General features: G+C 44.2%; 1 protein-coding gene across 1 annotated transcript; it reads right to left on the reverse strand.

Moving 5' to 3' along the window:
- Positions 1-604: 604 nt before the first annotated feature.
- Positions 605-15,689, reverse strand: LOC128937522 (deleted in malignant brain tumors 1 protein-like). Its single transcript, XM_054277257.1, has 11 exons — positions 15,626-15,689; positions 12,607-12,624; positions 12,089-12,391; positions 6,738-6,891; positions 4,969-5,183; positions 4,145-4,177; positions 3,588-3,738; positions 3,032-3,243; positions 2,591-2,763; positions 1,545-1,933; positions 605-884 (listed from the first exon to the last, which is right to left on the reverse strand). The coding sequence occupies exons 1-11, from the start codon at positions 15,687-15,689 to the stop codon at positions 605-607; spliced, it is 1,992 nt and encodes a 663-aa protein (XP_054133232.1).
- Positions 15,690-16,648: the final 959 nt, after the last annotated feature.

Below are 16,648 nucleotides of genomic sequence, written 5' to 3' on the forward strand. Positions count from 1 at the left end.
GGGTGTCTGTGCAGGGACAGGAGCTGCACTCATTGATCCTTGTGGATCCCTTCCAACTCAGGATATTCTATGATTCTATGAACTGCCAGGGGCTGCAGCAAAAATTAAATTATGCTCAGGAAACATCAGATGGAACAGCAGTCGAATTCAGGTTTTCATGAATGACAAATGAATTCAGGTCTGGGAGAGATTAAAAGACTTGGTCATGCTTTATCCCTCATTGTGTTATGTCCCAAACCTTAAAAAATGCTGGAAAATACTGTTCTAGATTAACAGATTTCTTGCACTCTAATACATCCAGACTCAGGTGTATATTAATAGAGCTTGTTTATAGAGCCTAAACTGCAATTTCGACATTCCAGTTTTTTCATTACAAAAGCAAACAACAAACCAAAAGCTTAAAAATCACAAATTTCACTCCCCGCAGAACTGCTGAGGTAGCATTTCTGTTATATGGGGACGACTGATGTGAAGTGGGATTAACAAGCATGAGTCAGAGAGCACATTCCTAACATTTATTCTAGAGCTTCTGGCAACCTTGCAGCATGGTTTCTTACAGAATTCAATTGGCATTTAAAGATGCTATCTGTCAAAGGAGACAGTTTTACTCAGACCCAAGTTCATCCATTATCTCAGGTTTCCAAAGCTGTATTGGGCCAGCAACAACAATCACACTTTCTTTCTCAGAGCTGGCCTCTCTCTTGGACCTTCGAAGACAACCTTGGTAGCACCTGGAGGAATAATCATTGGCCCTGCAGACCACCAGCTCACACTGCAAGTAAACCTCTGGGTTGCTCTGAATGAACTGGAAGGCATTGAATTTAAACCTGAGGGTGTGTCTGAAGGGTGAGTAATAGGTAGCGTAGGTGGGATCTTTGGCACACCTAAAAAGAAACAAAAAAAAAAAGAAACCCTCTCATGAATACACACTGCAGTCAGTCATTTACATGCAATAAAATACACATGAGAAGTGATTTTTAAGCATAGTGAAAACAGTTCAGAAAGCTGCAAGCTGGAAAACCAAAATGCCTTTTTTTTGCATAATTCAAGCACATTGCCTTTCCTCAGCCTGTCGTGTGTCTGATACCTGGTGTTTGTATGATTCTGTGAAGGTAAATTAACCTTACCTGAGGCATTTCACTATTACCTTCTAAAAATTAATATTTATAATAATTAATAATTAGTATATAATAAAATTTAATAATGTAATTTAATAATTAGTAATAAAGTAAAAAATAAAAATAAACTATTATAATTACAAAGAAATAATAATTATAATATCCATCATGAACTGGCCATAGCCATTTATTCTACTTTTTATTTTAAGCTGTGGCGTGTTTGTCATATTTTGGGTCAGTACATCTCCCTTTTCCCAGTAAACCCTGAATGCTCTTGTCCATTAATTAATTAAAAGCTGCCATTATAGTATGCTATATTCACACTATTCCATTAAATTAAAAAATAAAAATTAATAAAAAAAAATAAAAATTAATGCAGAAATTTGAAGGCAGTTTTATCTGTAATTGTAATTCATAAGAACTCACCCATTCTCGATTATAGGATAGGACTTTGTTGTAAGATTGTGGCGAGTGGGAGATGCCACACAAGTGTCCAGAAATAACTCCAGGGATGGATCAGAGATGTGCAGGGAAGCTTCCAGGAACAAATTCTGGTTGATGCCAACACGGTAGGGTGAGTCATACACTGGCCTTGAGAAGCTTGAGGAGTCATAAAATATGAGGCTGACATCGTATCTCTCATACTGAGTTTCGTTCACTTCAAAGTTGTCCTCCGCGATGTACATCGTTTTTGCCCACGTGTTCTGGAGCATCTTGCAGTTGACATGCAAGAGAAGATTTCTATTTCTTGTGATTAATGTACCAGAAGAGGACCCTCTAATAGTGTTGGAATAGCTGATTGTGTCATTGTTCCCCTGTTTGGCACATAAAATATAAAATTAACTCATGTATTCAGGTACCCTACTATACATTCTGAACTTTGCTGTATCCTTACAGCAATGTGCACTGTAAAAACATTATTTCCCAGAAAGTCTGATGTGGAAAAGTCTGAATCTAGTAGTTTCTGTTCTCAAGATAAGAATCTGTAATCTTCATGTGATATTCAGTGCCCACAATTTTGACCTAGAAAACTACTCACAATAAATGCAGACATAACAGAATTAAATACTACCTGTACAACATTAAGTACGTGAAGGTTCAGGTCTGGCATAATATTTACCTGAAATCTGGCTATGACATTATTAGTCACGTTTAGTGAAAGCTTTGAAACTTTTCTAGCTATCACACTCAGCCTGGGACCTTGAAAATGCCAAGTATTTGTATCCTTCCACAGCTTATTCCCTTGGAGATGGATAACGGGCTGTAAGGGAATGCTCTGTTAGCAGAGGCAGGAAATGCAAGGGCAAATATCCTTCAGGAGAGAGGGAGACAACCCACAATCACCAGGACACTTCCACTCCCTGCAGGTCTCAGGTAGCTTTCAATTTGTGCTGGTTTCCAAAGCAAATTCTCCTGTTTGAATTTTTATATCCTCCCATTTTTGCCCACTTTGTTGAAATGTTCAGTCCTACCTCTCTGACAGTGCCACAGCGAGTGTACGGAATGTCGAATGACACGGAATTTGATGTGATGTTGGGTGTGCAAAGGGGGTCGTTCAGGGTCAGGTTCCAAGCAGAGTAGCCGTGGGACTGAAGGAAGTATCTGCTCACAACCACGTGCATGTAGTCTGGCAAACACAGCAGGGCTAGTGGATGGCAAAGAAAATATGTCACAAGCTCAGTAAAGTGACCAAAAAAGGTTGTAAGCAGTGGATTAAATAAACACCACCTTTTGCAGAAGCAGCCGATTTGGCAGAAGGAGCTCAGAATCCAAACCATGGACTTGAACCTCCACAAAACCACTACAGATCTAACTTAAATTTTAAAAATCTAATTAAAAACACTAACAAGATTAACAACCAGCGAACTAGATAATGATTGAAAAGCATGTTTCTGCTTTAAAGATGAACTTACTGGTGCTGTCATCAGCAGGAGTGGAGTGATAGTTGGCCTGGAAGCCTCTGTACGTGTATTGGGAGTTGCTGTGGAAGCGGACGCTCAGCAGGTTGGAGGACGATGTGTAAGTGGGGTAATAACCAGAACAAATCTTCCCAAGGAGAGGAGAGCTGTGCAGGGGCCCATCATAGATTTCCACATAGTCAGAGAGGCATCTGCCACCTTCCATCCTGGCAAGCAAAGTAGCTATTTAGTTTTATGCTTCGTTTTTATGTTCTTTGGTTTTGTTTGCCTGTTGGTTTGGGTTTTAGACAGATTAGCTCTTTATAGCAGAAGAATACATTTGATTGATATGACTGTCAAACCTTTGGAACGGAAAATACAGCCTCCACTTTCTGTCTCAGTAAATGCCAGCCACGTTTTTGACTAAATAAGCAAAAATTAATACATTTTCCCTCTCCAGATATACTAAAAGCTTTGATAAAGATCCTGGAAATCAAGTAGGTTTTTGCTTAGTAAGTCCAAGTTGTCAGTCCCATATGTTCACCTTCCCAAATAATAAATTTCTACTTACTGAATATCTGTAAATGTAAGCGTGACACGGAAGTTGCTTTCTACTTGTATTTCCCACACGCAGTCAGCATTGTTTGGATAATTTCTGGGGTAAAATGGGCTCTGTAAGGTACCAGATGAAGAGGAGAGGAAGCTACCACAAGAATAATCTTCTGCAGAGAAAAATACAAGAAGAAAAATATATGTATGCACCTTGAGGGTTGTGTTTGGAATACATCTATGTGAAGTTTATGTCCAAATGTAGAGACAGTGACTTCTATCAGCTGCAGTGACCTCTCCATTAGATTTATATACATCTGAAAGCAGGTTAGGAGATACTAACCACACTGAATAGTTTTTATAATGCTATCTGCAGTGCCTGCACTAGCAGGACACAAATATTTCCCACAGCACTGGATAGTTTTGAGGCTGGAATTGTGGAAATCAGCTCTTCCTTGAAGGAGGATCCCCTATTACAATTGCTAATGACCAAAAGGAGGAGGAAAAAAAAATTTTGTTTCAAAAGAAAAAAGTGATAAATATCCAATTCATAAACTTACCCAAGTCCTCCAAACCTACCTGAGGTTGGTGATGCAGTAGAAGTATTGGGAGCTGTAGGGAGAGAGCAGCAGGTGATAAGAAATACAAAATACACTCAGCATTTTGCCTAAGAGAAACAGCCCTCTGGGGGTCAGACCTCCCCAGAAGAGCTCCAGAAGGGACACTGCAACACCAGACCCACAATCACTGCCTGGACACACGGTGGGTCCCTGTGTGGCTCCAAGCCCTCCCTCTCCACCCACCAGCCCAGGGTCTTGATCTCCTCTGTTAAAGGTCAGTAGGGTGGGATGGAGTGGACCCTCAGCATGTCTGGGACCCTCAGCATCTCTGGGACCCTCAGCATGTTTGTGGTGACACCAAACTGGAAGGAGGGGATGGTCAAGCAGATGGTGCTGCTGCCATTCAGAGGGAGCCTGGCACTGCAGACAGAGCAGCAGCCAGCCTCAGCTGCCAAAAGGAGTTCTCTGCACTGTGGCTGAACACATCAGCTGCCTTTATTTTGGAAAAACAAGAAGTAGCCTTTGGCCTCTACAGCAATGAATGTGCCAAAGCTGATCAATTCCTCTGCCTACAGCATAGAGCAGGAAAATTGATGATAGCTCAGTGGCAGCACTGGGGGAGTTGGAGAGAGTCCCATTCCTGCCCACCAGGCAAAGAAACAGTGTCGGGCAGCAGCTTCATGGCCATCCTCTCCTGAAAACCACTCTTGAGCCAGGATGCCTCTAAGTGTCCCCTCTAAGAGGGTCTCAATGCCCACAGGGTGCTGAGAGCCACCAGAAGCTCTTTGTGATTGAGCTTGAGCCCCTGCCCTGGCGAGGAGTAGAGGACAGCTCCAGTCTTACCCATGGTGGTAGTGAAGGCAAGAAATGAGGAGTAGTTGGCATGGAAGCCCCTCCTGGTGACGCTGCCGTCGCTGCGGAACAGGACGGTGAGCTGGTTCCCAGAGGAATTGAAGACACGGTGGTCGTTCCTGCAAACACGGCCCAGGAGTCTGCTCTGGGGGGAGCCTCCATCAAACACCTCGATGGCATCGTAGGAGCAGCTGCTGCCCTCCAGCCTGCAGGGAAAAAATGTGGCCTCAGCTCTCCTCACAGAGAGCAGCATGTAGGAAAGGCATCTTGTGCTGTTCTTGTGAGCCAGAGAAGGCCTCCTGAAGATCAGGAAAGCCCCGTGTCTTTCTTGAGGAAGACACCAAGGTTGTCACCTGTTGGAACCCAGGAAAATCCTCTGGCTGCCCTGGAGGACTCAATCCCCTGCCCAGGGGGCACAAGCCCAAGACCCCTGTGCCTTTGATTTAGCCCTTAGAAAAAACTATTACCAACTTTATATGAAGAATTACAAGCCACAAAAGTTTAAGTAGAATGATAGTGAATTCATCACAGGGTGAAAAATAGATTTTATGGGGTTTTTAGAATTGGGATTCAGGGGGCAAGATGGAGGAATCTGGGCATGTCCAGCCTTTCTCCTTCTCCTTCTTGGCCTCCATCTTCTGCTCTGATGTTGATACTTTTGGATTGGTTTAGAGTAGAAGCTAACTGTCTAACATAGGTGATAGGTATTGGAAAGTAATTGTAAATAGTGTACATGTAGTTATTAGTATAAAAAGATAACACCACCTGGGGGCAGGCAGAGTACCTCTCTGTCTGTCTTGCTGAGAGGACCTCATCTGGACAGGAGAAAAAATGTTATAGATAAGGAACAATAAACAACTTTGAGACCAAGAAATTAGGAGTTCTGACTCCTTCTTCCACTGCCAAGCTGGGAAAAGAGACTTTCTAACACGTCTTGGGGTCACTCTGACCAGCTAGAGACCCCGAGAGTCACCATGACAAGGTGATGAAAGGGAGAAAGTTAAAAGATACAGACTCTAGCTGGCACACAGAATGATGTGGCTCCTTGTTCACATATTGAGAACTTTGTTTCTTTCTTATGACCAACGGGCAGCGAATGTGTCTGTTAAGTAAATGTAAATATCTTGAAAAACTACAAAAGCAACATGTTGCTGTAATAAATCTCTCTTATACACGCTTCTGATGGAGTCTTGGTGCTTTGCGTCGTGTCATGCTCTATAGCAACAGCAGCAGGCACAAAATCCCCAAGGAGTTTTCCTAAGGAAAGGCAGTGAGAAACTCAGAGGAGAAGAGGAAACAATTCTTGTCTCTATTTGCTGCTCCTGTTTTTGTACATGTGGAATGTGTTATGGAGATTGTTTACGCAAAGTGATTTGGTTAATTGGACATGGGTGAAAGTTGTTTTGGGTGATTAGCCAGTCACTCAAAGCTGTGTCCTGGCTGTCTCAGACAGTCACGGGTTTTTCTTTAGTATTCTTTCATATAGTATCTCTTTAGTACAGTATTTTTAGTATCTCTTTAGTTATAAAATAGTATTAATGTAATATAATATAGTTTTAATAAAGCAATTTGTTCAGCATTCTGAATCATGGAGTCAGAGCACATTATCCCCTGGCCTGTCTCTACTATAAGAGGAAGATCTGTCTGAGTACAGCTGCAGGGCCCAGCAGCCCCATTGCCACCTCGCCCCAGCGCTCGGGCAGAGGCTGCCAAGGTCCCACAGTGGGGACAAAGCCACCCCAGAGCCTGGCTGGACTCACTCCACATCCGTAAACTGGAGCTGGATCCTGCGGGCCGTGTCCCACGGACGGATGATCCACACGCAGTAGGCGTTGTTGGGGTAGGAGTTGGGGTATCCTGGGCTCTCGAAGGTGCGAGACAATGCATACAGTATGCCACTACAGGGGACGTTCCCTGAGGAAAAGAGCAGAGCCCAGGCATGGGCAGAGAGATTTTATCCCGTTGCCAGAATCCATCAGAGAAGGGCATGGCCCCGCCAAGGAGGCTCTGCCACAGCCCCACAGAGACCCTCCCTGCCAGGCACCCCAAAACATCACCCCTGCATCCCCCTAGCCCAGCTCATACAGAAACCCAGGTCCATGGGGTTGGCTGTCCAGTGGGATGCCTGGGGAAGGAGAAAATCAGACCCCCCAACTCCTCTGGACCTCAATGTGGTCAGTGAGAGGGTAAGTTGAGCTGGAGGCACCCAGTGCTGCAGGGAGGAATCAGCAGGGTTCACTCACAGCATTTTTCCCAAGAGATGCAACCTGCTGGAAGTCAACCCAATGGTAAGCTAGGTGAAATAGGCTGTGGAAACAATCCCACATTGAGTTAGAACGTTTTGTCATAAAAACTTCCCAAGGCAGCATCTGAACCCCAAGAATTGGAAATCCTTAGTTCTTTAGCAATGGATTTTTGCTTTGCCTTCATAGCTAGTGCTTGGCGAAAAGGTGACCCTCCAAAGTACAATGTTACTCCCCATTATTTTGCATACAGAAACTTAAGTTTTTAGTGTAATTTTTCAAACAGTTAGGATGTGCTTTCTGAGGCTGACCAATATCCACGACAATTACCCAAGGGATATTGGTTCATTTGTAGAGACAGGGCTTGGCAAGGCATTCCATCACACCTCGAAGGTGGCCCTTGTAGCATTAAGATGCTCACTGTAATCGCATCCTCAGCTAAAGCAGTCATGAAAAAAAACCAAAGGAGAACAGGAGCTGTTCCTCATTATGAGGAGAACTGTCAGAGTGATTTCAAGCCTTAGAAAGCTGCAAGATGGGTTTCAGCAATTATATTTTTACCCCAACTGGCTTCAACACTGGCATTGAAACAATTAGATCTGGTTAGATGTTAGATGAGCAAACAAGCTAATGCCACATCCTCTGCAATTAGAGATATGTTAACCGATGTTGATAGTGTTAGACATGCTACCCTTCAAAATAGAGCAGCAATTGATTTTCTTTTACTGGCACAAGGGTATAGTTGTAAGGAATTTGAAAGATTGTGTTGTATGATCCTGTCAGATCATTCTGAATCCATTCACAAAAGCATACAAAACTGGAAAGATTTGACAGCCCAAATTAAAGAGGATAGTGGATCCTGGTTAGATGATCTGTTCCAAGAATAGAGCTTTACACCTTAGCTAAAGCAACTTTGCAAGACAGGTCTCTATATATTGGGTGTTTTGGTAATGATATTGACAGTAATCCCCTGCATACTTCAGTGGGTGTGACGAATGATGAACAAAACAGCTAGAGAAGTTTTTGTCCTACAAGAGAGAGAAGTAAGAAGTAAGAAGCACAGAGAATGTTCGAAATCTCACGGAAATGACAGATGAAAGAATAGAAATAGAAGAAAGATTTAAGACCCTAGAATCGACAAGAATTTTTTGAACGACTAGTAACTATTGTCAGACGTGATTCATATCTTTTTCACTGACTGAGCCTTCGCAGCATTAAGTTGCTGTGCTCTAACATAGCAATGCTTAGCGTCAGCAAGAACAGGCCTCAAGCAGATAGTAAGCAACAATACTATAGTAGAGCTCTGAAACGCAAGTAGCAAACAACACAGTTATGAAAGTTTCTTTTTAAGTCACCAGAGAGGGGGAATTGTGGGAATTCATGAAAATCAGAGGGTTTAGAAAAGTGGTAAAAAATACAGGCCTTATACAGCAGAGTTTTGAACAGAGCTAAGGCAGCAGAAATAAGATTTCTAAGCTGTAGCGCAGACATGAGAAATAGAACAGTAGGCCTATGTAATTTGGCTTTCTAAATTGCAAAAAGTATATTTAATTATATCTTTAGAAGGTTAAATATGAATGAAGCTCTGTGCTTTTGCTCTATGTGATTGGCTGAGACTGAGATTGAGACTGTCTTATAGTATGTTGTAACACTAAGTTTCTTTGGCTTTCTGCCAGATCAGAGAGCTGGCGCATCTTTCCTCTCCATTGTCACAACAATGAAATGAGATTGATGCTGGAAAAATAAAAGTTCAATACGCTAGTTCCAGTTGCCCCATCCTATTCGTGTCTGTATAGGAACTGCCGCTGCGCCAAATATGAGCATTTTAATCATACTAATTTCTTCCCAACAATAAATACTGTGACAAAAACATAAATCTATCACTATTACATAAAGTAACAATCTGATAAATTGTACTTACAAGTCGTGGGAGGGGTAGTTGTTGTGGGAGGTGTTGTTGTTACTACAGAAGACAAAGATAAGATAGCATATGTGAAGGTCAACTAAGCAAATTTAACATGAAACATCCTCAAACCCTGTTTCAGTCTCAAGCAATTTGCCGCCAATGAACTTTAAATCCAGGAGATTTCTGCCTATTTTAGTCAAGCTCAGCAGTGTTTTCTCCCATTAACCATCAACATTCTTTGTGAGGCCTCCAGAATCTGCAAGTGGCCCAGAGAATGCCTTGAGGTGGGACCAGTTTTCTCAGGTCCCCCAGTCCCCTGAGCTGGAAGAGAGGGACAGGGAGCAGAATGAATCCTCCATAATCCAGGGGGGAACCTATACACCACTTGGATATTCACAATCCTCTGGGGCTGGATGGGATCCACTCAAGGGCTCCCATCCTTCCTCAGCCTGGAGGAAAGAAGGCTCAGGGGGGACCCAATTGCTCCCCACAGCTACACTGGAAGGAGGTGGCAGCCAGCTGGGGTCAATCCTTTCTCCCCTATAACAGGACATAGCCTGAAGCCAGACTGGAGATAAGGAGAAATCTCCTCCTGGAAAGAACAGGCTGCCCAGGGCAGTGATGGAGTCACCATCCCTTGAGGGGATTTTAAAGGCATGTGAATGTGGCTGTACATGTAGACATGTAAATGTGTGGGGCTGCTGGGTTAATGGTTGAAATGATGATCTTAAAGGTGTTTTTCAGCTGGAACAATTCTTTGATTCTGTCTGCAGGTTTCACCTGATCTGATCAGGTGATGATGGCTCTGCTAGCAATGTGAGAATAGGCTGTGACAAACTGCCTCTTTCTGCAAACCAAGCAAACAAAACCTCCACAGAAATGTTGAGGACATAAAATATCTGGGGAGGTGGTCAGAACAAGGCCAATGACAAGGGAGGCTGCACATCTCATTATTTTCATTGGAACAGCCGCAGGTTGAAAGGGAGTCTCCAACAGCTCCCTGTCCCAGGTTCTGCTGACATTCCCACCACATCCAAGCTCCCTCTCATTCCCTTCCATCCCCAACACCACTGATTCCACCAACACCATGCTGCTGGTTTCACCAACTGGGACAAAGAAAGGTTTCCCTGCCAGGGCTGATGGAAAGCCTCCAGGTGGCACCAAGATGTAGTATATGGTAGAGGAATTTCATGCTTTTAATATATAAAATATTCTAAAATCCAAGCTATGTCTTTTGACAACCCCAGTTTGGAGCAGAGCCTTATTTTTATTCAATTAGTTCCCAGACAACATTAGGATACTATTGAATTGATCAACGCATAAATGGAACGTTCCTGAGGGATGATCACCGCCTTCCCTGGAATGCAGGAGTGATCTGCACCTCGAAGATTGCATCTACTACCCTGAATACCGGCGCCCCCCTGCTACCTGTGAATGCCGAATTCTCCTGAGTGCTCTGACCACATTTAGACACCTGGAACTGGACTTTGCTCTAACCCTGCACATGTACGGCCCCAGTTCTGCACGTGAAGGGACACAAAGGAGCATTCGTTTATCTGTGCCTCAGGCAGAATAAACTGTATAAAAGCTCATTGCACCAAGCAGCCGGTGTGAACCAAGGGGGAGACTCTGACATTTTTGGTGGTCAGATCCAGGTTCACCCACCGCCGATCCCAGGGTTGACGCTGCCCTTGGCTGGGGTGGTTGTTTTTTTATCCTGATTGAAACCCTGTTTCATAGACAATATGAAAAAGCATTGCTAAATTTTCTTATAAGTTTGGCTCCGGATTGGATCATTTATAACAAAGAGATCAGAGGTGTCCTGCAGGACAGGGCTCTGGCACACCCAGAAAGGTGACGGATCTCTTTCAAGCTGCTTTTGGATTGCGTGAATAATCTATCACTCTTATATAAAGTAACAATCTGATAAATTCTACTTACTAGTCGTGGACTCAGTAGTTGTTGTGGGAATTCCTGTAGTCACAAGAGATGAAAAAGAAAAGATTGCATATGTGAAGGTCAACAAGGCTGCAGTGCCAACAGCACCAGCGCTTGCCCAAGGTCATCCCCACTGCAGCACCATGAACACCAGTGCCAAACCTCTTCCACAGAAGAAGCGGCTGCTCAATCCCAAATGATCCCAAGCAATCCCATGTCTCCCTGAATGTTAGGGACATTAGCCAGGGTCTGTAAGTGCAGCCTACACAGAGCATCCCAGAGAAAGAAAACCCCATGGAAAACCCACATATGAACAGAAATCTCTGGTTACCTGTTGTTGGAGTCACTGTCATTCCTGAGTCTGGAAGAAGAAAATCAGAGGGTGTGAGGAACTAGAGCTGCTTGGCTTGCCCTACATGTATTTAATTTCATGGAAAGTTATGGAGGGACCCACAGGGAGGAAGGCCTGACTAAAAACCACCCCTCTCAGTTACTTGTGCGCCAGGGTAAGGGCAGGGACAGGTGAGAGGCAGGATCATAGAAAAGGCAAAGAAGGCTTTATTCAAAAGACCCATGTGTATTTCATAGAGTGGTACAAGAGGTTCTATTCTATTGGCTAACTAACAGAAACATCTTTCTCACTCACTGTCCTTGAGACGAACAGAAAAATAAAGTAGTAAAACAGCTCCTGCAAATTGTTTGTAGTCAACAGGTTATCACATCTTTCCAGCTCCCTAAAATTTCTCACAAGCTGATGTGAGAAACGCTTGCCGTTTCTCTCTCTCTGTCCCGTGGCATCCACCCCTGTCCTCACACCCTGCTCTGTGCAGGAGTGATGCCCAAACCCCACATTTCCCAGCTACAGTGTACAAACATGAGATTGATGCTCCCTCTGCATCAGGCACATGTATCCACAACCTGCTGCTGCCCTGGTGAGCATGGAGCAAGGGCTGGGCAATCTTCATCCCACCTCCATCCAGACTGATTTTCTTCAGGAAAATGGCACCAAAACACAGACACCCACCTGAGCAGATGACAGAAGCAGCTCCATGGTAACAGGCACCGTGCTGGTATTTGTAGGGGCAGTACCACAGGAGCTCCTCATTGCCCGTACAGTTCATCTCGGTGAACACATAGGAGTAGAAGCCGCTTGGAGGGAAGGGGTACATGAAGGCCTCAGGGAAGCCACAGCCCAGCTGCCTGCACACCACCTGGGCATCCTGCATGTCCCACAGGTAGCCACACACCTTCTCCCAGGCTCCAAAGTAGTAGATCTCCACATTGCCTGCACACCCGTTGGGGCCGCCGCTCAGCCTCAGGTCGATCTCTTGGAGAGACACAAACCCCTTGGTCAGCACAGTGGTGCTCTGGCTCCAGGGAATGACATCCCACAGCCTCCCTGGGCATGGCTGCATCCACCTGCAGCACAGCCCAGGGCTGGGACCCTGCTCAGCTCCCATGCTGTGGGATGGAGAGGTTGGGGCAGGCACATCGCATCCCTGTGCCCAGGGCAGGGACAAGAACCATGGCAGACAGACTCACCATCAACTATGATTGGAACTGTGGAGGAGAACAAGCAGAGAAAAAAGAAACACACAGAGAGCAAGAGAATTAGGACAAAATTCTTTGGGAGTTGTGAGCGTTTTCTATCCTTCCTCTAGTGAGTCAAGATCCCACTGAAGGGCACAAGTGACAGAAGACCTTTTTCATTCTATCAAGGAGGCTGGTTGCTGGAGAGCAAAGCCATCCCCAAATTCCTCCATCCCAGATAATTTACTTTTCATGTACATTCCCATCCCCACCCTAAAGAAAATGTGAGCTTCTTAATCATACTGATTTCTTCCCAACCATAAATACTGTGACAAAACCATAAATCTATAACTATGACATAAAGTAACAATCTGATAAATTGTACTTACAAGTCGTGGACTCAGTTGTTGTGGGAGGTCTTGTTGTCACTAGAGAAGAAAAAGATAAGATAGCATATGTGAAGGTCAACAAGGTTAATTGAACATGAATCTGCCTCAAACCCTGTTTTAGTCTTGAGCAATTTGCAGCCATCAAACTTGAGATGCAGGAGATTTCTGTCTATTTTAGTCAACCTCAGTAGTGTTTTCTCCATTAACCATCATCACTTTTGTGAGCCCACCAGAACCTGCAAGTGGCCCAGAGAGTGCTTTGAAGTGGGACCAGTTTTCTCAGGTCCCCCAGCTCGCTGAGCTGGAAGAGAGGGACAGGGAGCAGAATGAATCCCCCATAATCCAGGGGGAAACCTGAATACAAAAGCAGGTTCAACAAGAATCTCTTGGTTCTTGATGGCTCTGCTACCGATATGAGAATAGGCTGTGACAAACTGCCTCTTTCTCCAAATCAAGCAACCAAAACCTCAACATAAATGAAGAGGACATAAAATATCTGGGGAGGTGGTCAGAACAAGGCCAGTGACAAGGGAGGCTGCTCATCTCATTATTTTCATCAGGCACAGCTGCAGGTTGAAAGGGAGTCTCCAAAAGCTCCCTGTCCCAGGTTCTGCTGACATTCCCACCACCTCCAAGCTCCCTCTCATTCCCTTCCACCCCAACATCACTGATTCCACTAACACCATGCTGCTGGTTTCAGCAACTGGGACAAAGAAAGGTTTCCCTGCCAGGGCTGATGGAAAGCCTCCAGGTGGCCCCAAGAGATCAGAGGTGTCCCTCAGGACAGGGCTCTGGCACGCCCAGAAATATGATGGATCTCTGTCCCACTGCTTTTGGATTGGGTCACAAATCTATCACTATTATATAAAGTAACAGTCTGATAAATTCTACTTACTTGTCGTGGTCTCAGTAGTTGTTGTGGGACCTCCTGTTGTCACGAGACAAGAGAAAGATAAGATGGCATATGTGAAGGTCAAAAAGGCAAATTTGACAAGAAATTTCCTCAAAGTCTGTTTCATTCTCGAGCAATTTGCAGGCAACAAACTTGAGATGCAGGAGATTTCTGTCTATTTTAGTCAATCTCAGTAGTGTTTTCTCCCATTAGCCATCAACACACTTTGTGCGCCCACCAGAACCTGCAAGTGGCCCAGAGAGTGCCTTGAGGTGGGACCAGTTTTCTCAGGTCGCCGGCCCCCTGAGCTGGAAGAGAGGGACAGGGAGCAGAATGAATCCTCCATAATCCAGGGGGAAACCTGTAACCACTTGGATATTCACAAATCTATGGGGATCCACTCAAAGGAGCTGGGTTGGGTCAAAGCAGGTTTTCCCTGCCAGGGCTGATGGAAAGTTTCCAGGTGGCACCAAGAGATCAGAGGTGTCCTGCAGGACAGGGCTCTGGCACGCCCAGAAATGTGATGGATCACTGTCCCACTGCTTTTGGCTGGGGTCACAAATCTATCACTGTTATATAAAGTAATAATCTGATAAATTCTACTTACCAGTCATGGACTCAGTAGTTGTTATTTGACGTCTTATTGTCACTAACGAAAAAAAGATAAGATGGCATATGTTAAGTTCAACAAAGCAAATTTAACATGAAATTTCCTCAAACCCTGTTTCCGTCTTGAGTACTTTGCAGCCAACAAACTTGAGATCCAGGAGATTTATGTTGATTTTAGTCAATCTCCACAGTGTTTTCTCCCATTAAGAATCAACACTCTTTCTGAGCCCACCAGAACCTGCAAGTGGCCCAGAGGGTGCCTTGAAGTGGGACCAGGTTTCTCAGTCACCCAGTCCTTGAGCTGGAAGAGAGGGACAGGGAGCAGAATGAATCCCCCATAAACCAGGGTTAAACCTGTAACCACCTGGCTATTCACAGATCTGTGGGGCTGGATGGCTTTTAACACCTTAAAGAGGAAGGGGTGGAAATACAGCAGCTGTGGCAGCACTTTTTGATGTTTTTTGCATCCCTGCATAGAGGACACAGCAGCAGATGCTGAAAAAGTAATGTTTTGTCTCTGCCAGCACCCTGCTCATTCAGGGAGGTCTCACCTGGAAAGGGGGAAAGTGATTTTGGAATAGAAAAAGCCTATTTCACCCTGTTTGAAATATCCTCCCTCCCATCAGACCCACCAATATTTGTATTGGTCGCTAAAGGGGTGGAAGTGGCTGGGCTGATCATTGACTCTGCAACCAAATTAAATTACACTCCTAACAGGAATTAGTCTCTGGGAAATTAGACTAACAAAAATTACCATTATAATTTCCATTATAATCTAATCAAATACAAACCACATGGTTTGTAAACCTCACCCCCTTTAAAATAGACATGTATATATAGTCCAGAAAATACTTTTTAGTCTTTAAAGCCATTATCCCAATATAAATCATAGGAAAATGTTATAATTGGCTTTGCAGTATATTCATTTTAATTTCCTTTACTAGGTTCTTTACAAAAAATGATGGGAAAAAAATGGAATTCATTAAGCAGTTTTGATGACATTGATTTGCTCAGCTCATAGGTTTGCTCTGCTCATGGGTTTCAAGAGAGCTGAGCCATGCTGGTAAATCCTCTTTTACCATTAAATCCCAATGTTAGCCCAAGGTGAAATAAAGCTACAAAGGTGATTGGAAGTCTTTACCTGCATCCACCTGAGTGTGAAGAATTACCATCAGCACCCAGGGCAGCATCCTGGTGGCAGCCATCTCGTTGGAGCTGCTGGAGCAGGAGGACACCACAATTTATAGGCAGAATCCCCAGAGGGTGCAGCTCAGCAGCCCAGCCTCTCCTTTCTGTAGCTCAATATCACATTCCCCTCTGCTCTCACTTCCCTGGCTTCCATCGCCACATGTTTGATTTGTAAACCAATATTTACAGGTTCCTGGTTCCACAGCAGGACAACACCTGGCATCTGATGCAGGGAAAGCAGAGATCAAAAGCGGCCGCAGTAGCTGCTGTTTTTCCAGCCCATCCCTCCTTGGCTGTGTGTTCTCTTGCTGTCACTTATGTAACCTGTCCCTTTACTTGAGCTGTAACTGACCCAAAGCTGCTTTTTAGGCTGTTGCAAAATGTGCTTTTCTTTTTGTGACTGAACACAAAAAGTGGAAGGGTGGGACTACAGTGGGAAACAACCCTTTGCACCCTGTCCTGGAAGATGTCACCAAAAAATGCAGTAAAAGTGAGCGCAATCTTCTTTTTCTGTTCATCCCTCAGTGTGCTCTATCCTCACCAGGGCAGCAAGAGTCAGGATTGTTTAAGCTCTGCAAGTTCATCAAAAGTAATTTTTTGACTTTTGACACAAACCCAAGCCAAACTTCAGTGGTCATACACTGATCATTGTTAAACTGCACAAAACCTTCCCAGAGAGCAAGGGCTCTAAGTCTGGGGATGGGGGCAAATGTAGAAAACAAGTGATAATTCATCCCAAATTCTCTATTTCTGAAGCTCTTAAGAGCTTGGCAGAGCTCTTTACACAGTTGTCCCCCCAAGATTTACGAAAGATTTAAGGTAATAGAAAAGTAAGGGCACCCAATGGAACTTAAAATGGATTTTTACAAAGATAAAGTACCTCAGGTCATGACGAAGTTTCAGTGGATCCGAGTGCTTATCAAGGAACCCACATTTGCACAGCAAATTTGGCAATATTTGAACACTATTAAAACCT

The sequence above is a fragment of the Melozone crissalis genome, unplaced genomic scaffold (assembly GCF_028551555.1).
Source record: "Melozone crissalis strain CALT ecotype California unplaced genomic scaffold, PUWL_Pcris_2 ptg000019l_1, whole genome shotgun sequence".
Lineage (NCBI taxonomy): Eukaryota > Metazoa > Chordata > Aves > Passeriformes > Passerellidae > Melozone > Melozone crissalis.

Excerpts from the sequence above, each read along its gene's own strand:
- LOC128937522 (XM_054277257.1), bottom strand. The coding sequence starts at position 15,689 with ATGGCTGCCACCAGGATGCTGCCCTGGGTGCTGATGGTAATTCTTCAC. Across the intron at positions 6,892-12,088 it reads TGCTTCTGTCATCTGCTCAG|GGAACGTCCCCTGTAGTGGC; the intron begins GTGGGTGTCTGT and ends TCTTTTCCTCAG. Across the intron at positions 5,184-6,737 it reads CTCCAGTTTACGGATGTGGA|GCTGGAGGGCAGCAGCTGCT; the intron begins GTGAGTCCAGCC and ends TTTTCCCTGCAG.